Raw genomic sequence first — 25,707 nt, 5'->3', positions numbered from 1 at the left:
ATATATATATATATATATATATATATATATATATATATATATATATATATATATATATATATATATATATATATATATATATATATATATATATATATATATATATATATATATATATATATATATATATATATATATATATATATATATATATATATATATATATATATATATATATATATATATATATATATATATATATATATATATATATATATATATATATATATATATATATATATATATATATAAATGAGTGCTGATTTTGTTTGTTTTAATATGATTACTGATTAAACGCATTATACTGATTGAACAATTGCCCATGTTATATTTTGGTTGTGTCTAACTTTACTCTTTTACTCTCAACACTGGTGCACTATCCTGAGTTATTACTCACAGAATGTCAGAAAAGTGCATAATATAAGATATTGTAGTCATTAATCTGTGGTTATTACTGTTATTTGCCTTAGAGGGTGAGTTATTTTGGGAAATCCCATGAGTCAAAGGATTTCCGCAGGACTCCCACGGAATGGGAGTCAAAATTAATCCAGAGATTGGGGAGATATGATTTTCATCTGTCCTTAATAACTTTGAGGACCGCAGAATCCTTTTTTTTTGTAGATTTATTTTTTCCTCTGGCAGCGGGAGGGAACAACTGAATTAAAACTAATCAATCAATATGTCAATGTAGAAGTAAAAAAAAACATAGTGCACTGTGTCGAAATACATCCAGAACATGTTCTATGTTTCATTTGTGCAAATGAAAGTGCAGCGCACCCTGTGGTGAGACCTAATTTAAATTGTAAAGAACACATATTCACAGCCAGAAGCCATCTGTGTCAACAACAGAAAGAAATACATGCAACAAGCAAACATTGAAATAAGTGGACTAAACACACTGAGGCAAGAAACCTTCTTGCGGTTGTTTTTTTATGAAATGATGTAAACACAATTTGACATTCTCCATTTGAACTTGTTCATGTTAATGTCTGTTCAACTTACAGGGTTGAGAAGTACAGTGAGAAATAACTCTCCTCCTCGTATGCTTTTGTCCAATTCTTTAGGCCCACCAGGATATTCCTTATAGTAGATAGTATGAGTGAATAAGCCACACGTCTGACGAGGAAGCACCTATGGACAACATACACACAAAGTAAGTGCATAAATGTGTGGAATTAAGTTGATTTAAGAAGGAAAAAAATTGATGCAGTTTACATATTATAAAAACTATTAACAAGGTAAAGTCTGATTACTTTTTCACTATGTAAAATCACTCCAAGCATTTATTACACTTTGTATAGTTGAAAGAAAAATGATAAATATCAAATCATGCAAAGTACACTTAAGAATTGAGATAATAATTTACCAGATTCACTTCATGGGTGCAGTCATTGTTTGATGGCCTTTCATTTTAATATTTCTTCTTGCCCACCTGTTTGTATGTGCTTTGCTTCTATGTGGTTGTCTTGAAAACACACATTTGAGAAAACCAGATTGTGTACTAATCCTAATATGTTTGGTGACATGTATGGTAAGAACGTGCAGGAGGTACTGATGAATTTATATTATAGCATAGATTATAGTCATTATATTGCTTATTTCATGATAGATGCAATGGAAGTTGTTTGGTTTAACGGGGGTTGATTTTGGCGCCCAAAAGTCAATGTGAACACAAAACTTCTTTTGGGGTAATATTAGGAGAAAAAGATCGTGAGATTAAGAAATTACATTTGACTCTGTTTTGTCTGCGGGGCCAGAGAGGACTTCATCTTTTAGCAGAGCATGTAAAAGCTGTAATCTTAGAATTGTTCACAAAATTTATCTTTTTAAATGTTATTTGAATAACCATGATATGCAGTCCACAGCGAATTACAGTCACATGAATGGCAAATCACTGCCGACGTTCGACAATGAGGTCAAGAAAGTACAGGGTCATTATTCTTCTAAATCAATTTTCTTTTACCTAATATTACATTGGGAGATTTTTCTGTATTACTTATGGAGATATGGTGGCCTCATTAGAGAGGGTCATGTTAGACTTACTCTATTTGTATAGTTAATGTGAAATCATTAAAACAGCATTATTATTTTTTTCATTTTTTTTTTCTCATTCAAAATGCAAGTTTCACAAAATTCCAAGTCGTTTTACATTAACTGCAGAGCCCTCATACATTTGGAGGACAAATTACCCGCCAAGGTAGTAGCAAACATGACAAGCAGATATTCGAGAGCACAGAAATAATTCATCAGAGAGCATAAAAATCTGAGGGATGAGCAGATGAAACACAGCTTCAATGTCATGCCGGCATGCAGAAAATTTTACAATGTGTGACATGTACCTTAAAACAGGTCAGGGATATTGTGAAATGTCGCGTCACATAGCAGATGAGAATTTCATCAAACGCAGCGATGAAAGTCACTTCTTTATGGGTGGCCAGACATGCTCAAACCTTATTTAAACAGCATCAGATCAAGTGGAATGGATGGCATGTTAGGCACATTACTTCCAGAGTAATGATAGCAATGAGGCCCATAACAGAGTAGCAACTAAATGCTATTAGTTTAATGTGCTTTTTATTTGATGATAAGGTACTTTGTCTTTGGTCATAGGCTGATTTAAAAATGGGTCAGTCCATTTCGGATGTTTGAGTGACGTCTATGAATAAGTCGCACTTTTTTTCCTGCACAATGCAGAAAAATAGCACTCTTGTAATGTAGGTGACAAAAATGACTCGCTTTGCTTTAGACTTACTATACTTGGAGGCCATGTTGGTCAGATTCAAACATACTGTTTAACTAAAAAATGGTGATAAATACCTTCTCTTTGATAGGAACAAACAGGGCAATATTATGCACTAAAGAAAGAAATTGTGAAATTCAGGGAAGAATGTTTTTATGTAACCTAGATATTTCATCTATATGAAAGGAGAGGAATTTCTAAAATCAGTACAACAATGCACTTTCTCTCTCACACATATATGGATGTTGTTTTGTTTGGGTAGAGCGAGAGTGACAGAGAGATGGAAGGCCACCAGAGCTTCAGACACTCAGCACTATTTCACCAAACCAATTATCTAGAGAGCTATAGCTCAAACTGATATAGTACATTTAAAAAAAGACAGTGCACACACGCACACACACATGGATACACTCACTCACATACAATCCCATAGCTCAACCTGATTTGTTCTGATACCACAAGTCCAGTGGGTGTCTCTCAATCTGCTCGTAGACATACGAAGAGCAATTTTACAACTTTAAGATGACTTCCTGTCCTCCTCTAAGCCATCAAAGATGAAGTTAGAGGCACGGTAGGAAGATATGAATTGGGAGGAATTGCAGTTCTATGAGGGCTTTAGCTTTCATATGTATCTGATTGAACCTATGCAAAATATGGATTATTCCACATTAGGGCACATCATAACCATGACTCTGCAATATTGCTGAAGTGATAGGCATTAGAAGGAAAGTAATCCTGCCCCTAGGGGCAGTCACATTGTGCATACACATGTATTTTATTTGCATTCACTTGATAACTTATACCTTATAAAGACAGCATTTTCTAAATCTTGAAAACACGACTGTAAACATCAACTTTTAAAATGGAAAAATCTTTCTTTAATTTTGATTTCTATTGGAAATATTTGGGAGATTTCAAAATTAAAAGGAAAAATAAACAAATCCTTTTTTTTCCATCACATATTTGTTAACCTTTGTTCATCTTAGTATTGAATAGATTAGTGTTAAATTGATAAAAGCATTTAGGCTTTTGAGTGTTGCACAAATAGAAACACAATCATGCATGATAAAAGGTATCCAACTGTCAGCTATGTATTATAATTAGGAATTAAGTGATGTTTACGATGTCACATTAAAAAGAAGGAAGCAGACTTTTAAACAAAAAGCATTTGTCATGCCAAAATGTCATCACGAAATCCTCTTGCATGTAATTGTGATTGTTTTTTCTTTTAATAATAGAACAATTTCTCTGACAACTAGCCTGCCTGAGGTGTGAATGACGGAGGAAGAGCTGCAATTAAATAGAGAGGATAATTGATAAGCTGTTCATTTGTTCATTTTAATAAACATACAGCCAAATATATGAATGTGTCCTAAACAGGTCAACTGCAAACATGAACCAACACTCCAAAATAAATTTGACAGAACAAATGAGACACTCTATAAATGAATTTAAATATGAATGCCTTTCAAAACTTTTGTAAAGCTAATTAATGAAAATTATTGAAAGACTTTTTCACCAAAATACATCTTTCTGGGGTTAAATCCTCAATCTATCCATTAGCTCGACAAAACAAACACTGCAATCAGCAGAGAGCAGAACTGGTGAAAATAAAGTGGAAGGCACACTAGTTTGTGAATTTTTTTGTTTTTGTCCTGCTTAATGTGGCAAGGAAAAGCATAATTAATATCACATTAGGAGCATTTTCCCTGACAAAAAATTAGGCAGTTGAGAACTTTTAAGAGCGACACAAAACAAATGAACCTCCTGCTTACTAAGAAAAAGGAAAACACTATTGCTTGGGCTCTTAATATAGAAATGCACAAACTGTATGGAGCAGAATGGCTTTCATCTTCAGCCACACTGCCCATTTTTAAATATTGAATTACAGCATAGAGGAATATCATATGGTTGGGCAAGGTCAAACGCTTCATATAAAAACTCAACAAGGTTACATCCAACACACATACACACACACACACACACACACACACACACACACACACACACACACACACACACACACACACACACCCACACACACACACACACACACACATAAGCACATATCCTAATTGATTCTTAGTTAAGAATGCAAGAAGCAATCCCCGCACGAGCAGGTAGCAAGAAAAAAAACCACTATCCACTGAAAAGATATTCTACACATTCTAGTGTATTGCCTCTTATTTTGCTGCATTAAGAATTTCTACTGGATTTGTAATACTGAGCAACATACAAGGACGAAGTAAAATGAATGGGCTCTATAATATAACCTCATATTCACATATACATGTGACTTGAACTCCCATTCAACACAATTGTGTGTGTGTGTGTTTCATCTTGTTTTGGATTGTTGGGTTGTTGCAATGTATTTTCTGTTGTGGCTTATAGTCATAAAAATAAGATTTGTCATATATGTCAGATGGTGGTTGGGTGTGCTCTCACCATAATGTTGCTGTGGATGAAACCCTTGCGATAGCGGGCAGGCTTGAGATGGGGGTATTCCTCTGTGCTGGTCACCTGTATATTCCACACGTGCCTCCAAGCTTCATATAACTGCAGATGAACCGGGTAGACACCAGAGTGGTGGGGAGCCACAGCGTAGCCCATATTCACTGGAATGTCATGTTGCTGCAAAAACAATTCATTTGTGAATGAGTGAACATGACAGCGTACCACACACAGGAGGGCAAGAGGGTGCTCTCTTTTTCATCTTGTAGAAGTGGGTCATATGGCTGATGAGATATGTTTCACAAAATTACAATGAGTAAATTGTTCTCATAGATGTAAGGTTTTTTTTTTTTTATTTGTGATCTATCTGACAACCTGGATCTAGAATGGTAAATTAAAAAAATAGTTGTGGTCATGCTCTCAATTACGAGGGCGGATGTTTTCAGGGTGCACCTTGTAGACGAATGGTGTTGTCCTTTGTCACACAGCCCACCGCTTACACTGTCAAAGCCAACTATCCGGACTCATAAGATATGTGAGTGCAGTGTTTGTGTGTGTGTGTGTGTGTGCAATAAAGGTTAGAGATTCTACTTTACGAGCAGATTCACCTTCAATAACATGAACCTACATCCAACCTCGCTGTATCATAGCTTATGCGTGACATCCCTGAATGGCCATACAAATTATCTTTGCACACATACACTAACACAGAATGGAGGCAGCGAGAACACCAATAACACTAGCCTACCTTGAGGAATTCAGATTAAATAGTTGGAGATAAAAATGGCTCCTGGGTCGCCATTAAGGTGAATGCCCCATTAGCCATGGGTGCTCTATGATTGTTTTGGATTTAGGAGATTAGTAAAGTGCCGGTCAGGTGAGGCTACCAACACCAAGCTCATTTGAATCTGTGGTCATTTTTTAATGAAAGGACAGGGCTCCTTGAATTATTTCACCTCAAGGGAAAAAAGTCAAAAGCTCAGGAGATGAGGCGAGGTTCCCAGGGAGCTCTTATAGCAGTAATGCTTATTGCATTTAATAGTTAAACAGTTTACACTTGGGTCTAATGGGTGGGACATGATGTGTAATGTTTCCCATGTTCAATTCGTTTTCAATCAAACTAAAAGGTGAAAAACAACTATTCTCTCACGGCTAAGCGACACGAGACAATTACTGCATGTGATGAGATATAAAAAAATACGGAAAAGTTTTATTTCTGTCACTGTCGATGGCACTACAATCAAACAGCATTGTTTATTTTATTTTAATTTTTTTTATCCAAAAATCACTTGCAAGGACTCTGGCCAACTAGGATATCATGTCTACACTACCAGTGTGTGACCAGCATATACTTTATGTTATTTCTCGGCATGTTTTCTGGGTTAAATTTTTTTTTTTTTTTATCGTTTGAGTGCTTCTAGATTAAATACAGTAGCCCCGTTAATTCCCGCAAAAACATTCTACCTCTGCATGGTTTTGATGAGAAAAAACACTGGTTCCCTCTAAATTCATATCCAATTATAGACAATCAATGACTCACAGGCAGGATGCTTTGTGTTGCAGCTTAATGGCGATGACTTTGCCTCCCATGTGTCTTGCTCATAAGTCAGTTGCAAGGGTGAGTAATATGACAAGGGCCCGTAAACTCAAATAATAAAAATCATCATCAAAACAGCATTTCACAACATACACGGCGGTTCTTACAAGCTTCAGCGACATTGAGACCAACTAGGTAATCTAAAGTCGATAAAATGGATATGAAAAATAATGAACCAAGAGATTAATAAAAATAACAGTTACACCAGGTTTTGTAATTAGTAAAATGCTATTTTTTTTAATGAAACTGTTATTTGGACCGCATGCCCGTGCACGATAATTAGTGCCCAGCTTGTAAATGCCGTTACCGTTTTTGGGGAAAAATATTAAATTAGGCAATTGTTCACATTACAAAGAGACTGAAAAAAATCTGCATTTCAAAACGACAAGCAACACGTTCTCACCAGTTAAAAATATTTCACTGTTTTCAGATTGAATCCAAAGCTCTATATAGTGATGTTAATGATGTAGATAAAGCTCCATACATATTAACTCAATTTGCCATTTGGAAAAAGTAACTACAAATTAATTTGAAGATCAACCACAATTATCAGTGTGAATACCAAATCAGGATTCAGGTAATTCCATGCTCTGATATAATTTAAGGCTGATGCATGTATAAAAATGGAGTACTCTTCTCCATTTGGGTCTTTCTATAGTAAAGACATTGCAATTATTCAACACTGAGACGCTTCAGAAAGCAAATATGACTTCAAGGACACATGAAAGAGAAAGGAGGCAATGGAATAGACAGCGCCAACTCCCATCGATGTGAAGCGGATGTGCGTGTGCGTTTAAATCAATCATACCAAAGCAAACTCCTTGTTGAGCACCATCTGTTCCAGCAGCGAAGATTCGTTGTGGAAGAGGTGAGGCTGCATGTGGCTCCACATGTGGGGGAACCACCAGAACTCATCCACATACTTTAGCAGCAAATCATCTCCTTCATCCTCTTCTACAGTGCCTATACGCGTGCAAAAAAACACAATGACAAAAGGACACAGTGTGACAGATGTAGCGACAGACAACTTCTTGTTGCCAGAGGTCAGAGTTCACCATCAAGCAGCAGGCTTCACTTAGCCGTACACAGCAAAATCAATATGGATGTCGGATGCCACAATAATGAAAAGTGCTGCTATCCTTAATAAGAGATGCCATGCTGTTACATTCAATCAACATTTGTTACCAATTAGAATTCTTTAAAAAAAACAATTTGATTTTGAATGTCGTATGCACATTGCACTATTAATTACCTTTTCAGCTCAGCTATGATAGAATTTACAATCAAAACATACTCCCTAAATTTAACAACCAAATATGGGGGTGCGAAGTAAGGTGAACCTTAGAATTGCTTGCCAGCCAATTGTAGTTATATTATTTTCTTTTTAGTCTATTAGTCAACTATTACTACTTACCTGTATGATAGAATTTGCCAGAAAAACCCAGGTTGAAGGTAAAATTGGATATCTTAGCCCGCAACTGTCTTTGGGTATCCAGAAGCGCCTGTAGATTAGATAAGAATTGCTTAGATACTACACAATGGACAGATGCAGTAAAATAAAACCCATTATCTGGCATCCTTAAATGCACCTCAGTGTCAGGTGTTAACCCTCAAATTAGGATTTTCCTCACTTTTGTAATGACTTAATTAGTTTACTGGCCTTTAAACAAAGACTCTTTAATGAGTGTTAACGAAGAGTGTTGCTCACACATGCGCGCACACGCACAGGCAGTAACATGAGTTAATGAAGGTCAATGCATGGAAGGCCTCGAGAGGATCAACTAACAACCCGAACCCCGCAACTAAACACACTTGTGCACACACGCTTGAACACACTCACTGCTTGAATCCAAGCATTATCCAAGAGAAAATGCACGTGTCACCCATCCTTATTTTAGTATATATATATATATATATATCCAAACACGCACTTTAGAGAACCTGTAGTCTTCCTATTTTGCATGTCCGTCTTTAACTTTATAACATCTCACCATCGCTTGCTCAAATGTCACGTTCTCAGGAGACGTGCTTGTTGTAATTTAAAAGGAAGGCTGAAGCAGCACGGACAATATCTCACTCACTCTTCTTTATCTCTCTGTCTCTCTATCTCTCTAACTCTCCAACTATTTCTGCTCTTCTCTCCCAGACCATCTTCTTGCTATCATTGCACTTCTTACTGTTTGTGCCCCATAAATATTTTTTATGAAACTTTTATTATTCCGCGTGTATTTCAAGCTGCGGGGTCGTTTTGTCGGGCTCAGCGCCACGTCTCTATTAAAAATGTTTGCCAGGCCGCTTTTAATCGATCCCCAGGAACCTTTTCTGATTTATGGGATGAGCAACTGATGCAGGAGGGAGACCTGGGTTCTTCCTGAATGTTTGTGCATGTATACCCTATATACAAATTGGCAGGCGCAGTATCTTCATTAGCACTAATCTAATGGTGTTGAAGGAGGCTGCATGCTGACAGATATGCACAGTGCTAATCTGATCCCTTGTCTCCACTGTGATGAGATCCTCTTCATCACAGCTTCATGCACACTTGCACACATACCCCCTACATACACACATTGACAAACTCTGAATCAAATTAACTTTTTTGTCGACCACTTTACATTTTAACTCGATATACTTTCATCGACGCACTTGGTCAAAATGCATTATTAATACACATTGGGAAGAGAATGCACTGCCAAGGGATTCTGTCCAATTGTTTGTTGTATTAGTGTAGACATAAGCCGTAATAGAAAAGAATGATTAGACAACACAATGTGTTTGAGGCAGGAACAAACACACTAATGTTGACTTTTAACATGATGTATAGTATAATAGTCAATAGCTCTAAAGTTCTCAATTTCAAGGATAGTTCTGAGGTTCTACTGCATATCATTTTCAGGAATGTACTGCCTTAGATGTGGAAATACCTTCACAGAATCAGTAAAATATTCATACTACTAGTGCAAAAAAAGATCTGTTCATATCACAAAAAGGAAATGTGTCAGACAAATTGTAGGTCTTTGCTGGCTTCAAACAGTAACATTTGATAGCAGCTTTTTCTTATTTTTGATTTCTCAGTAAAGAACTGATTATCATTCTAAGTAGGCCGTAGGGAAAGACATGACGTATCCTAAAGTCAGAAACACATTTTCAAGATTTTCCAAGAAACCATCATGTATTCACCTTCTGTTTTTTTCTTCTTCTTGTGACAGTAATGGCTGTCGATTTAATTGAAGGGCCTTGGAGCAATACGGGCCGATCTGTCTCATGGATACTGAGCGTGGTGATAAACCCGTGAAAGAGAGAAGGCTGCATTTACCTTCGAGGGAAAACTAAGCGGAGGTGTACGAGGTGGGGGTGAGTACACTACATATTGACAATTCTCGTGACGAAGGTAAACACACACCAGGATTAGCGGTTAACCATAGCCCTGCTCTCCGTGCTAAATCCCACAGCTGCATTGCACAGTCAGTATCTGAAGTAATGCTTGTTTGTTAGTGTATGTGTGTTTGTTGGGGTGAGGTGTGTGTGTGTGGGGGTCCTAACCACAGTAACATATGCCTGCAAAATGTTGGGGCTTCAACAGATGGATTGGTATAGAGGGCAACATCTGTTTTGTAGAACTTTGGATCAGAGAATGTTAATATTACAAAAATCACCTTGTGTAACGTATTGCCTTTTATTTCATTGCCTGACTCATTTTGTGTAGGTAGGTCACAAATATGTACTGTTTGCTAATGTATTGGCATGTAGAGAATGTGAATATTTATATATTTTGTCTCTGGGGCTATGTGATGCCTACGGATGTAAGTCGGGATGTTTTTAACACATTCCTACACTCAGTTATAATAGATTGGGGATATATCACTGTCTAAGGTAGCACATCAGCAGACAAAGTGGGCAGACGCAGAACCAACCCGATGTAGGATGTAGATTGTTAGCCATCTGGAGTTGTGTTGCTGACTTGCCTTATTTTAAGCCTTTAGAATATTGTTAGAAGTTACAAGGCTCCTGGGGCCTTGATATGTAGACAAACAGTTTGCGCTTTGAATTCACAATGTGCTGGACATGTGGAGGAGTACTAGCAGGGTTAAATTGTCCCACTTATATTTCATTTGAACACTATCTCACTCCATTTACGATTTGTTTGTGTAACTTGTTTCACTACACTGTGGCTTTTGTATTTATTATTATGTGGTTCTTACCAAAGGAAGTAGTACTTCATAAATGTTGTAGATGTCACTGTGCAACCCTAGCCTATTTTAATGCTCATTCAGAAACAACACAATATCCCATGACAAATACGCACTATGAATATTTGTAGTACCTAGTACAATGGCTCTGGATGGCTTGTGGAAAAAAAGATAATAAAAAAAGGGTACTTTTTTCTGGTTTTCAGCGCTGTGGTTTGTAGCCTAATGTTGTTGGGTTTTTTTCATTGAAAAACAGTATTGCACATGAGATTTGAATCTTGCTATAGATTGTCAAGTGCTTGTGCCTGTTTGTGTAGCTATGCATGTAATATGAACACCAGACTAGCAAACTTAAGTGGGTCAGACATCTTTATTTTATGAGAGAAGTGGATGCCAGTCTCCTTGTATCTTCCGAGGGTCTCTTTTTCCCTTGCACGTTGACTTGGAGTCAATGCATACTTTACTTTGCGGTTTTTACTTGTGTTTTATGAGATCACAGGTACTTATAGACGAAAAAAAATGTCTTGTGCTGTTTAATGGATGATTTTAAATCACAAAAAGTTCAAAAAGTGTCCTCTTTTTACATTCAGCTGGTTTTCTTTACTTATTTGATTTCTCTTTATTCTATGGTTCAACCATATCAACTATATGAAACATTCCACCATGAAATAAATCTCAACTTGAATGAGAAATTACTTTGAGACGCTTTTAATACCATTTTTACTCCCTTTTCCAATTCTGCTATGGCTTTGGCTGGGTGACAAATGGATATGGAGTCAGCTCAATTTCCCAAACTTCAGTGGCAAATATGCATCATATTAATTAGCTCTAAAGCTTAGCACTAAGTACAAATGTGCAATAAATAGCAGAGTGCTCAGCCAAAACCTTGACTGAAGTTAGACTATTAACATATTGTACAAAGTCGTTTCTTTAACTTTCAATTGGAAGTCAGCAAGAACCAAAGTGAACATGAGGACAAATACAACTTTTTCTATGCGTCATTTGTACTCCAAAAAGTCTACTTATCAATTATCCATGCATTTTATTAACTGTCAATTGAACTCAAAGTCAGTCCATCGCATTAATGCTTAAAAGATATAACCAAGATCTTAATTCTACAAAAGCAGACCCAAAATCTCTCAACTGTAAAGCTTCCACTTGGCTTCCATGCCACAAATCGCATCAAAGAATTGCAAAAAATGTCTACGCATTAACCCCATAAAAAGCCCTGTCTTTGAAAGTTTTAAACTTTTACTTTAGCAAGGCACCAGCCCATATAAACATAAGTAACAATGACATTTCTTTCAATGTCCTGGCAGTCCATCTCTTGATTAATTTCCACAAAAAATCTCAATAAATTCCACATAGAGAAGCAGTCAGGGAAGAGGAATTTGCAGTGACATTGCTTTTTTTCCCCCCCTACCACAACCAAGACCCTCCTTTAAGGCCTCATCTAAATGCTTAACTCTGTCGAGCGAGTCGAGAGCAAAAGAGTGAGGAGGAGAATATAAAGAGGCCGCAGATAGTGATCAATGACTTGGCTAGGCGGCGGGGGGCGGTTGAGTGAGGAGGAAAATGAGGATGGGACACCGTCTTGATGACGAGCGGGAGAAAGGCACAAATTAGAAGCAAAAAAAAAAACATGAAAGCAGGACGCTCGCATCAGTGATGACACTTTCTGACTGGCATCATCCTTCATTTTGAGAAATGTCATTTGCTGGCTGCTTCCCTGTGAATCATTTTTAATGGAGGAAATAAAGGTGTGGAGAGGGCGCTCATGTGTGTGTAGCCAGGAAGGCTGTGTCAATTTTTTTTGTCACTAGATGAACTCGTGGGGTGAGACTAATGAAGAGTGCTGAGAGAGAGGGAAAGGGTGGCATTTTAATTGGTCCACCTCACTTTTTGTTCTCATTGTATGATTGAAAAGACAAAAGGAAAAGAAAAAGACATAAGGAGGAGGTCTTATTATACTCAATAATATTTTTTGATTCAATTCAGGGTTGTATAAAGATTTCTTCTGTTGTAATTCGCATGTTTTGCTTCAAATCCGAATGTTTGGAATGCAGATATTTAAAGAATGCTGTTTTTTTTTTTTTTAAAGAGGCAAAATATCTAATTCCAATTAAGACATGAATTACAACTATTAATTTTTACTTGGATAGTATATGGCACACGAGATGCTTTTCAACCTGTTGTATACTAGAATACACAATGAGTTTGAGTCTTGTGAATGCAGTGCTTTATTCTGCATCAATTTCATACTCCGTTTTTGAAAATGTGTAAAAAAATATATATTTTAAGTTATTTCTGTCAATACTATTTTTTTATACATGTTGTATATTGATTAGCAGTGAGATTTTTCAACTTTGGTCATATAAAAGTTAGGAATGCCAGGGCTATCGAACTCTAGACCGCAGAAACGTCAATTGAGCTTCAGTGAGCATCAAAGGTGCAAGGTCTAACTTATTTAAAAAGAAAATACAAACCTAAACAAGAAGAAATGCTGTAAAAATCAATGAACTTATTTTGCCATCATTTTCATTTATTTATATATCTTGGTTAACGACTTATGCGCTACTTGTGACATCTTAAAATCTATAAGAACTGTCATCTTTCTCAACCATTCATCACATATTGAAGTCAAGAGCGATTGCTTCTCATCACCGTATTTCTATTCCTCAACTAGCCTTACTCTGTCAGCAGTTTGTCTGTGTGAAATGAAGAAGTTTGCTGCAAGCCATTCCCCCCTAGGCTCCACTAACACCCATTACTTCCTTTCTTCCTCTTTCTGATTCCCCACTATCCTAAAGGAACAAATGTGTGCCCGTTTGAGATGGAACGGCTCTGTCTTTTGGTACAACTGACTGAACGTCGTTTGACCTCCCTCTTCACACCCCCTTGTCATTGCGTTTCACCACCAGTTCATCCTCATGTATATTTATGCGACAGAGCTGAAGCGTCAAGTTGACTTAAAATGAAAATTCATACTACTGTAGAGGGAGTGCGGCCGCTCAATTTGTGGGTGATGTGTGTGTATGGGTTATAAGCATCCTTTTTTTACATTCAACTGTGGAATCCCTCTCCACTTCAACGCCTATTATGTATTTGTTTTTTTTACACCACATGCTTCACATCTCTCCATTCCACATTTTAGCCATGAACCAGCGTGACCTTTTTTGTCATGCATTGATGGAAAGTGCCATTCAATTCTACAAATGTCACAAATTCAAGCATGCCTACATCTACACAAGCACTGAAATGCTTTTACGCTCTAACACACACACACTATTACTTTTTTATATCACCTGTGTCCAGTCAGGATGGGTAAATATGAGAACTGGAAAGACCATCACATATATATCCCCCAATATAATTGAGGTCATAGTGAAAAAACTCTAAAAATGTAATGAATAATCACCCTAGAGGGCATCAAAAAGTAGCCAGTCATCAAGAAAATCACAAAACGCTGTTTCATAGTGTGCTATATTCAATGTTTATATGTGTCTGTTTGTTAGTTCATTAATTTGTAAGTTTCTCAAATAGTTGGTGGAAGGGCTGAAAAAAAGTCACTAACTATATAAATAGCCCCTGAATTTGGAGCAACGTCTAAGCTTTGACCCAGAATGAACAGTAGCAAAAAACAGACTTTACATTTTTATAGAAAGGAACACCTTCAAATTGGGCAAATTTAATTGAATTTTGAGGTGTTTGGAATTTATTTATTATTGTATACTATTTATTTAGTGTATTTTTAAAGCATGGTTGGCAGAGCAACTTTGTTGCAATGCAGTTCTTTTTGTAAAACTGATTTTGCAATAGTCGAAAAGTAAGGTATCAGATCTGTATCCTGCAGACATCATCCTAATTTGCTTACAAAATTACTCATTTTCCCATATCCCTCCATGAAATACCTTGACATCCTTGATGTTCATGCGGGTGCCTTCCTTCCCCACAAAAATGTCATCAATATCCACCAAGATGTGTCGATCCAGACCCAAAGTCATCTTCCTGTCAGTGAGGTAGGAAATGGCATCCACTAAAATGAGTCTGTGGAGCCAGTAGTTTAGTCCCTGGCCAAAAAAGACTCTCCTCACCCCGTCATAGAGTCCAAGGTCCTGCACAACTGTTGCCTGCAGACCCAGGCTGAAGCCAGGCCCTGGATTGTCGCTACTGCTTGCCTTTGCCCCGTCCTTGGCTCGAGCATGCAGCACAGCCTGGTAGGAGGAGTGATTGGAGGAAAAGGATGTCCAGTCCTCCCCAGGTAAGGCCCCTCGGTCTGTGCCGGGTTTGGTTAGATGAAGGATAGGAGAGCTGGACACAACGCAGCAGTCCCACAGGGCCTGATTGGTCCTGAGCACTAGCGGGAAGTTTCTGAGTTTGAGCAGAGGCGGGGAGGTCTCTGTGGACCGATAGAAGCCGATGATGCCCACCCTGAACTCGGTGCAGTACTGGTGCAGCAGCTGTCTGTTCCATGTGTCCGCATGTGCATACTTGAGGAGATTCTCATAAATGATTAGTGAATATCGTCCTCGGCCCTTGTCTGTCAAAGGCGGGAGGTCACCCTTCCCCGAGGCTATTTCCATGCGGAACTTGAAGTGTGCAGACTCTAATATAGCCACAATGTCCTGGCCCAGTTGAGAGTACTGGGATTCTACTAGAACCAGTACCGCGGGCTCAGTGAAAACATGCGTGTGAGGCGGATTCGGAGGGTACGGGAATGGGAGTTGGCGGTATGGGGACAGGGAGAGAGGCTGGGAGCATGCAGGCTCGGAGGATTGTCCTATTTGCATGGAAGGTGACGAGTTGGTGAACAAGAAATAAGCAGAGAGAAGCAAGGAGAGGAGACAACAGGAGGCCAGCAGGAGCAGGAGCCGCCGTAAGTGGCGACGGAATCGCACGGCCACTGTCATGGCGCTGCAGTAGATGCGCGTTTGTTGTTCAGGATTGTGTGATTGGACGAGTCTGTGGATCGAAGAGCAAAAAGTGCTCAGGGACGCGTCATGTGACCATGGCAGGTGGAGATGTTGGTGGTCGAGGCACACCCATCACTAAGCAAGTGGGGATGTGAAGTTCCAGTCATCACATGGACAGCTGGTTGTAATCGATATCTGTGAAAAGAATAGCAACATCAATAGCATATTCGGAGTATACATTTGATATTGTTACTGTGTCTAAAAGAAAGACAAAGTTGTTAGACTATGCCAATTGAGAAATTTTTAGACTTGATAACTGAAATCATTGTTAAACATAAAAGTAAAAGCACTATATCGCACAAGATCATTGACCATTGACCTAAACTCTGATTGAATTGAAACCATCTGCAAAGGACAATGGATATAAATGACATTGCCATAATGTGCGTGCAATGATACAAAATAATTTCTGCACAAGAAAAATAGTGAAATGAGTAATACATTCATAAAATATACACACTGACCGTCTAACTCCACTTCTGTCCCTTTTAAGCAGACACATTTGTCATATTCTAGGGAAGTAAACCAGTCTAATAAGTAGTATGTTATATGTTGTCTGCACTTAAATTTATGTACAGTCCGTGAGTAATTTTGCCACCTTGTCGTAACACATAAAACCGCTAGTATGTACGCGTATTGCTGATTGAAACTTGAAGCTTTAAGACTAGCTGAAGATACATACGCCCACACACATGACACACAAGTGAAAACACAACTCAATAAACAACAGCTGTCATGTTTTAATTTGTGGGAGGTGGACGGGGGCACAATAATCAGTCAAGGAAGCTCTGCTGAGATTCCCTCTAATTGTGCCAACTCAGTTCACTTCTGTCCTATTTCTGAACCTAATCATCTAAAGTACCACAAAATTAGAATTGGACTCTTTTTGCCAGGAGCACTAATCTGAGGGTAGCCTATGACAGTACAGATGAAATAGAGCGCGGGAGAGAAATTGAGAAATGGAGACAAAGAGCAAAGACAGAAAGAGACGGAGGGGAACAAAATGCAGTGAATTATAGAAAGAGACAAAAAAGGATTAGCATCTTAATGTATGTGCCGGGAGCCAGAGAGAAGAAAAGATCCCACAGCATATTTTCTATCCCCTTCCTCCCATTTTAACATGAATGACATTTCCCTCAATATTCGTCCTTTTATTTGTCATCGTCGGATGAAACAATTTACAGTAGGACAATCTCAATACTGAAACTGAATGAGGAAAATAACTTCAGTTTCTTTATAACATCTCTTAACAAAGTTGTCTTGTTTATTAGGGTTCACCCACACAAGAAAACTTAACTTATACTTGAGTGAGTTCTTCCTCTGAAATCATTCTAAACACTGTAATTTTTAACAATTTTAATGTGAAACATTTTTGTAACCTGTTACTCGTTGATGTAGTGTCTTTGAATGCCACCCGAGGGCGCTGCATTTTGGTACACAAACCTTAGTTGACAGTTGATAGTGGAATAAAAATCATATTTAGAGGCACTTTTTATATACTTTAGAAAAGTATATACAAAGGAAATTTAAAAAAAAAAGTGTATCCTATAGTTGGACAAGTAAGCTTTTACACTTCCCTATGGTTGTTCATTAAGCCACAGGTATTTTCACTTTCATTTTACTTCGTCTGGAATATTCTAATTTTCAAGAAAACATCCTTTAGTGCAGGACATGCAAACTTTGCATAGCTACTAACAGAACAAAATGACCATACGTTAAGTTTAATATTGGTCCATGCTCTTGCAAATGCACCAAACTAAAGAGTGAAACAATCCTGAACCAACATCACACATAGCAGCAAGACTCCCATTGCAAAAAGAAAACAAACGAAATTTCCTGTAGGCGACTGCACCACCATCCATCAATCTGGGGGGACCGGGCTTCCCGCTTACCTCTAGCCACCGTTGATGCACTGCTGCTCGGGCAGGAGCTCCGACGGAGGACCGGTGAGCACGGTGATGCTCCGTGTGACTCTGGCGATCTGGTCTCGGTGGTGCGCTTCCCCTGTGTGTTTTGGATGCCGAAAGCCCTGTGTGTGAGTGTCTCTCTCTTTCTCTCTCCCTCTTTCTCCCACTTTCTCTCTCCCTCTCCCACTCGCGAACCTCCCTCCCTTCCCCCCGCTCCCCTCCACTAGAGCAGCAGGGGCAGCCACCCGGAATGATGCGCTCTCCTCCCCCTTTTATCATTCCTTTCCATTTATCCGACTCTCTCCCTCCCTACACGCTGTTTCCTCTTCGCTCTCGCCAAGTTGCCTTTATCTTCGCTTTTAAGGCTGAAGATTGGCAGCCAGCAGACAGACCGGGGAATACCGGGAGAAGGATGCCGGTTAACGACTCTTGGCTGCGCGTAAAAAAAGAGCGTTAAAGAAGGAGAGCCTACACGCAGGAAGATGCTTCACTATAGTGGATGAGTGGGAAGGTTTCTGATTGGGTGCATGATTGACACAAAAAGCACCTCCTTTTTTTCTTCTTTCTCACAAAGATCACTGCTCAAGTCCTGTTACGTTAGAGTGGAATGAAGTATGTGTCATAGGTGGATAAACATCAATCATAGTGGACATTCCCTGATGCTACTTGTATTACTCCGAAAATTGTGGATGTTAAGGGTGCACACTTTCATATTATTTTCAAGGATACTTATCCTCACTGATAACATTGGTTCAATGTATTGAGCAGTTCATTGAGTCATACCTCATTGATGGAGTTGAAAAATGAAGACATAACAGTCTAAATCTGGTCGATGTAAAGCACATGGTGGCGAAAGTAGTACTTCAGGTTGAATGGGATTATTAGGCACTCAAATTGAGTGAAACAAAGTGTATTGATCTGATACAAAGCAAGTAGTATATAGATTGTGAAACACTTTAATGCTGTATATTTAGAACAAAAAATATCTTAATATTCATCTCTCTTAAGTCTTTTACATATCATATCTATTAAAAACTGTTTATCCACATTTCAAGATAGTTAGTCAAAATCTGGTAAAATCTTGAAACCCAATGTGAGTGTATGCAAGTCATACAGAGATAGGGGGAGTTGGATAATATTTTAGACAGAAGACGCGTACACTGATGTGAAATATTTGTTACAAATGTATGTTTCAATGAGTTTAAACACATTTGAAGTTTATAGAACCCATCCCCTTTTTAAGTGTTAGGGTTTTGGAGCCCAATCGTGCCAAATGTCTATCTATCAGGGAAATCATGTCAGGCCAGCAGGTTTAACTTGATTAGGTTTTCACCCGTTCTCTCCTCACTAGTTCATCAATCTCCCCCAAACCCATTTGCAATGACGCACACTCTCTCATGCACCTCTCAATGGAGCTAGCGGGCCCCCTTATTCACATTGTAATGGCCACACAAAAGGGCTTATTCTTGGGTGTGTGCGTGTGCTTTAATAGGGGGCCCTGTTGTTACGATGAAGAGAGAGAGGTATGAGGGAAACATTGTTGCCTCGGGCAAAGTTGTGCACTCAGGAAAAGAAAAAAAAACATCATTTGGTCTTTAAAGTGGAACCTCAAAGCTCGAACACAATTCACTGGAGAAGGCCTAACAGATTTGGATTTATTTAAAATGAACAATGTCAATATAGAAAATAACTCCTATTAAAAATGTAAACGTTAGACGATATCAAGTGATGAGTGATGCACAGCGTGTTGTTGACTGGGGAAGTGATTGCTTATCTGTAAGAGCGTTAAAGGAAAGGGTTAAATTGTGTACTAAAGGTTCTGAGAATGAGAAAATGGCAGCAGGGTGTTGTAAATATGCTGTCAAAGTACAGAACACCCACCTCTCTCTTAAGAGATGCAATACCATCTGCATGCATTTGTATGAATTGGTTCTCTGTGTGATGTGGAGTATAAAATTCAAGTTGTATGCAGAATACAGAGTGTTGCATTTCTTGTAAAATTGTCCTATTGATAATAGATATTAAAACATTTGGCGGCCCAGAAAGCGAGTGGTTAGCACGTCAGTCTCACAGTTCGGAGATTCACCCTACATTACCCTAACTCCACCTATCTTGAGTTGATGTACGCGTATATCATTTTGTAAATTACCCCACCAACTCCCCATTAGCACAGTAAACTGTTTTGCTGTCTATTATGGAAAAACTGGTATTTAATTCCCTAATGGGAAGGGCAAACCTTTGTATATTTCCCTGCTGTGGGACGTAGACGTTAGATTACGAAAGGCTATAATTCATTACGCTCTGTGACATTACTTTACCATTCATTACCTTATAGTCTCCTCAAAATTATGATGCGATAATAGTGTCATTAAGGAATGGAATAACCCATTTCAACTGATTGAAATGCCAGTCTTTTTGTCCCTAGAAACAAAAGAGAAGTTTAACTATAAAGTCATAAATTGGAACCTTTATCTTTTGCAATATACTTAGTGTATAGTGACAAAATGACCTATTTTTTCCAAACAAGAAAAGTGCTGGTATCATTGCGGTCTTTGACATTCAAGTGTTGTAGCGTGTATTCTCTGACGAAGTATGAAATAGACTATTCTTTAGCCCTATTTTTGACTATGGAAATAGAAATGATGCGTTTATGATAATTGTAGTACCAGACATGCATATAGATGCATCCACACTCTATATTAATCCCACCAGTTTTCACAGTGGTATCACCTAACCTTTTTTTTTAATGGTCTAAGGGTGGAAAAATAAAGACATCATATAAGCTCAAACACCACCACCACCACCACCGCAAGCAATGAAAACACCCTATTCACTTGCTGAGGTAATTATGCAGCAGGGCCAAAAAAAGAGCTTGAATGAAATATAGCAGCGAGAATATCATGCCCTACAAGAATGGAATTCAGAGATAATGAAGGTTTTGTACTGGAGTGTGATTGTGTTTGTATGTAAATGAGTGTCAGTGGGTGAAGTGTAATTAGAGATGTTCACCCATTTCTCCATATGACAATGAGAACCACTTCTGCTCGGAATAAACTAGAAATGAAAAGCCAAAAATGACAAATGAAATGCTGGGTATTGACAACTATGGGCAAGTGTGTCATCATATCTCTTGTATACCAAAAATGAAGACAAATGAGAACGAATCTACATAGCCTGGTCCTTTTTTTTGTGGTCTTGCATTGTTTATTTCCATCCCTCACACACAGAATTGTACAATTGTGTTGGACAGAAATTTCTGCTTAAAATTTGTCATAATGCTCCAAATTAAGAAAGTATAAGGCCATAATCTAACAATAACCTGTTTAATAAAAATGCTGAATAATTTCACCCTGCTCACCAAAATGAGTCAGAGTAAGCTGAAATTTTTCACATAACTATAGAGTGGAATTTCGCATTTTCTTACTTTATTTTATCTCTGAGAAATTAATTAGTAGCGCTTATCCTCACAAGCGTCTCGGGTCGCTGAGTAATTCAAATTGTTTTGTTTCTCAATCTGTGATTACCAAAAATTCTACTGAAACCCTTCACTTGTCTTTAGTTGTCTCAATATTAGGTTGGCAGGAAAACCATAAAAAAATGTCACTGAAACAACTAGTGGAGTCTTGTTGCTTTTCCACAGAATGTTGTTGATTCATTTTGACCTTGAAATCTGCAGAAAAACATGTACAGATTGTTTTTCTGAGTTTTTCCAGAGCACCTTCTAACTTACTTTATGTTGTACTCTGCAACACAGAAACTATTTGTTTTGACAGAGAACAATAGCTCATTGTAAGAATTAAACAATGCCATCAGAGTGCAGAAATACACATTCTTGCAATCTTTACTGCTAAGAAAGAAATACCAAACTCATTCAGTTCCAATGTGGGTGCAGAATCATAACGCACGAAGAGTGCCAGGCTGTGACTACAACACTCACTTAGGCCTTATGCTGTCTGACAACAAAAGATATGTGGAAAGTCTCTTAGCTGCCACATCTGACCAGAGCTCAAACAGAAAACAGCTCGAAGAGAAAAATGTCACCGATGCTTGTTGTCCTCATCAGGGGTTTTGGTTAAGTGAGAGACTAGAACAGGAGAATGCCTAAATCCGCTTCTCTTCATCTCTCCACCAACCAGGACTTTCTCGGATCCATGTATTTGTGTCTTTTGACTTGATTGTGTTATAGTGTAAAAACTTTGCTCATACTTGATCCTCTTTATTGGGAGGTAGTACCACCATACCCTTATAAAGATGCTCAACACATCTAGTCAGAGAGAGGCAGTAGTATACATAAATACAAAAACCTGTTTGTAGCATCAGTATTTTAATGACTGTACCTAGGTGGCCCGGGGGCCGAGTGGATTCTGTGTTGGCCTCACCGTTCTGAGGTCAAGGGTTTGTTTTTTTTTGGTCGACTTTGCATGTTCTCCCCAGGCTTGTGTGAGTTTTTCGCCAAGTAGTTTGGTTTCTTCCAACATACCAAAAATAGGCTAGGCTGTTTATGTGTGTGTATAAATATACATATGAATATATGAACATATGTGTGTGTGTGTGTGTGTTTGTGAGGTCGACCTTGTCTTGCCTGGAAATGTTGACAGATAGATGCTCCCCAAAGAGCTTGGAGGCTAAGTGAAAGCTGCCCCGACCTCCTGCCTTGTGCACATTCGAGCCGGTTCCTTTGCCCAATCAATACAGAGCCCAATACTGATAAGAAAATACAAATGCACATGTAGAAGATGCTAGATAGCAATATTGCATCTAAAATAACAACAATAACGTTTTAAGCAAAGATTACATTCTTACTGCCTGTATTTCTTATTCAACATTCTCCATTGGTAGAGCCAGATCCCCTTATAATCGTCAAAATCCGCCATAAGCTGCTAGCATGTTTTCCTAACAGTTCCAGTGTAAGGTGTTGATTTGGATTTACATTTAGAAGTCGTCGAATTCAACTAAAGTAAGATCAACACCTCTACTTCACATCTCTGATCCCGAATGTATTCATTCACATTCTCACCACCCAAACCTCTCACTTGCAACAACAAAAATGTTTCTATATATATATATAAAGATTGACTAGTAAATACATTTTCGGTGTGAGTGTACTCTACAGACATTGCATGAAATATAGTATATAAATAAACATGCATTAAGGTGAACTAACATTGCGTCATGTAAGACTAACATTACCATTGAGCATTAGCATTTAATTTAAGATAGTGTGTTTGATTTGGCCAACTCAACGAATCCTTTCACATTACTCTCTCAATACAGCATTTAGTATTACATATACACAAAACATATGCATGCACATGCCCATAGGATTGAGAACAACACCCACACACAACTTGCAAGCACAGAACTCCCACACTACAATAAACAACAAAAACACTGAGACAAGGATCTTCCTTTTACATCAACATCTCATCAAAACGGCAAATACAGGTGAAGCTTGGTGCACGCAGCTATCACGCAGCAGATAAATGTATAAACAGAAGCGTGTTGGTGTTACATGAGAAAATGAGAGCGGAAGTGTGCAGACAAAGCTTTTAGGAGAACGTGACAGTCATCATATTACACTCAAGGGGCGGAAAAAGTAAAATGATCCATGGCTCCCTCTCACTTTGACCTTGTTCATACTTGCCAAAAAACCTGACTTACAAACCAGAACTGAATATGATAGCTTCCATCTTTGCTTCCATCTAAGCCCACCCTGGCTCCCCTCCACCGCCCATTCCGTGGTAATAAATCGTGCTGTAATTACCAGGCAGAATCAATATCTGTGGCATCACTCGCTCACTCCCCTCAGCAGCTCATCTCCTTTAGGGCTCCTGCTGACACTAACATGCTCATCCCCGCTCGCATTGAGCTGAAAGATCATCACGTCCACTTTTATCAGCAAATATACATGGTAAAGCATACATTTAAACATGCAAAAGCCATTCTACATGGATACGGACCAAAAACATAAATAGGGAGAGCCGGACGCCACACCGGGAGTCCATAGAGGTCTCAGTTGCCATTGGAGACGTCTCAGCAATCAACAAAGACGTTTCGTTCTCTCCCAGAATAGCTTGCAAAGGCCCTTGTCGAATGAAATGGTGGCCAAGGATGAACATCACATGGGCAGTCACGCAGTGTTGAATTTTGTGTGTTTGCCTTTGACAGGAAAAAAAAGCCTGGCGGTGTGGGGGTGTGTGCATGTGTGTGTGGGGAGAGAGGGGGGGGGGGGCGAGAGGGGGTGGGCAGAGAAAAGGGCACAGATGTGGGTATGAACATGGACATGGCATCCCGGTTACTATCAAGCATGGGTTATGATGTTCTTTGGGGAATAGCAAATATCCAGAGAATGTGAGACCTTTTCATAATTTGCCATACTATGTTCGCAATTTCTAATACTCAAACAGGACACATTTGTATGTTAGCAAAAAGCCAAAGTGTAGGACTTGTTTAAAAGGGTTAGGGTGAGCCAGATTGTCTCAAGTAGTAACTTTGAGGGAAATGCCAAGGTTGTAAAGCGTTGATATTCATTTTTTTAAATGTAAAATGCATGTTTTACAGGGTTTAAATCTGGAGATTCATGTAAAATATTGTTGAATTGTGAACTCTCCCAGTATGATTCATCTGTCTTTAAATTAGTTGTGAATTATTTGGTCTGCTGGTATTATCAATAGCAGCAATGACTCATTTTCTCCACCAAGAAGAAAAAAGCCATGGAAACTTAAGTCCCAATGATTGGTGTTGCTTAGACGTTCACCTTATGAAATCTTATGGAGAATGAATCTTTTGGCCTTCAATTATTGTCCTCTGGATATGGTTGCTGAACTCATAATTTTGATGTTGGACCTGTTTTACAGTTTTCACATTTCTCTACATCATCTTCTACTCTTGTCTTTTGAGATGTACAATTATGCATCTCTTATTTAATACATAAGAGGTTTATTTTTATATCAATGCATGCCAAATGGTATGATCAATGTTTGTGTAAGTAGTTGTGATCATTTTCCATCTTCTCAATGCTTTACAATGTCTTTCTTTCTACCCACATTTCTTATATCAACAACTACTTCCCGGTGAAAACCTATATTTATAATTTGAATATGCAATGTAATGAGAGACAGCTGGGAAACAAATTTTCTATAATAACAGTTTTATCTTTTACTGAACGTCTTTCCCAGAAGATTAGATTTTTTTCACCGTTTATCTCTGAAGAACATCAGTAAGGAATTAACTTAAAATCATGCACTAAATCAGTAATCAGACAAATGTGGTTTGTTCTGTGGATAATAGTGCAATACAATTAAATGTTGAGGTTTTTTTCTTTTTATATACAAGATTATTAGTGGATGAAGTATCCATGAGTATTATGATGTGGTTTCAGTTTGGGTCTTTTCTCCTACTTGCTTCCATTTATAATACCTCACCGTTGTCAGAATGAATCAAGTCAATTTCATTTATATAGCTCTGAATCACCAATCTTTTCTAATGGGCCAATGAAAAAAAAACATCAGACATTTGAGATATAGTTTCTATGAAGAGCTGAATCCCATAACTAATACAGCAGGTAAAATATAACAAGACATAATCCCTCGGTTATTACACTTGTTCTATATTGAGACCATTAAATTACTTTTATATTTAGATCATCATGGTAGCTCTGTATAAATTACATATATTAAGCTGTTGGAGACTTATACCACACTTTGCTTTAGTGATACTTCTGTTTTAACCTCCGATAAAATCCTAGAGGCACACAGATAGGTACACATTGGCAACATATTGGTGGTTCCAACTCAAACTGTTGGTTAACATATCACTAATGTTGCTATTTGAACGTCTGACACATCTA

General features: G+C 38.2%; 1 protein-coding gene and 1 long non-coding RNA gene across 4 annotated transcripts in view; one reads left to right on the top strand and one right to left on the bottom strand.

The window, feature by feature from the left end:
* ndst3 (N-deacetylase/N-sulfotransferase (heparan glucosaminyl) 3) overlaps positions 1-18,011 on the bottom strand; it is a 31,467-nt gene extending 13,456 nt beyond the window's left edge. For both annotated transcript variants that reach the window (XM_077718762.1, XM_077718761.1), the window contains exons 1-6: positions 17,844-18,011; positions 14,890-16,086; positions 8,203-8,290; positions 7,597-7,751; positions 5,186-5,371; positions 1,003-1,131 (exon numbers count right to left, since the gene is read on the bottom strand). In XM_077718762.1, coding sequence (XP_077574888.1) covers positions 1,003-1,131; positions 5,186-5,371; positions 7,597-7,751; positions 8,203-8,290; positions 14,890-15,888 — 1,557 coding nt within the window. In that variant the 5' untranslated portion in view covers positions 15,889-16,086; positions 17,844-18,011. The remainder of the gene's footprint in view (positions 1-1,002; positions 1,132-5,185; positions 5,372-7,596; positions 7,752-8,202; positions 8,291-14,889; positions 16,087-17,843) is intronic.
* Positions 1-25,707, top strand: part of LOC144198008 (uncharacterized) — a 75,666-nt gene that overhangs the window by 11,642 nt on the left and 38,317 nt on the right. For both annotated transcript variants that reach the window (XR_013326639.1, XR_013326640.1), the window contains exons 2-3: positions 1,065-1,153; positions 9,998-10,142. This is a non-coding gene — a long non-coding RNA (uncharacterized LOC144198008). The remainder of the gene's footprint in view (positions 1-1,064; positions 1,154-9,997; positions 10,143-25,707) is intronic.

This window comes from Stigmatopora nigra, chromosome 6, assembly GCF_051989575.1.
Source record: "Stigmatopora nigra isolate UIUO_SnigA chromosome 6, RoL_Snig_1.1, whole genome shotgun sequence".
Lineage (NCBI taxonomy): Eukaryota > Metazoa > Chordata > Actinopteri > Syngnathiformes > Syngnathidae > Stigmatopora > Stigmatopora nigra.
This window is presented reverse-complemented; position numbering and strand designations above follow the sequence as displayed.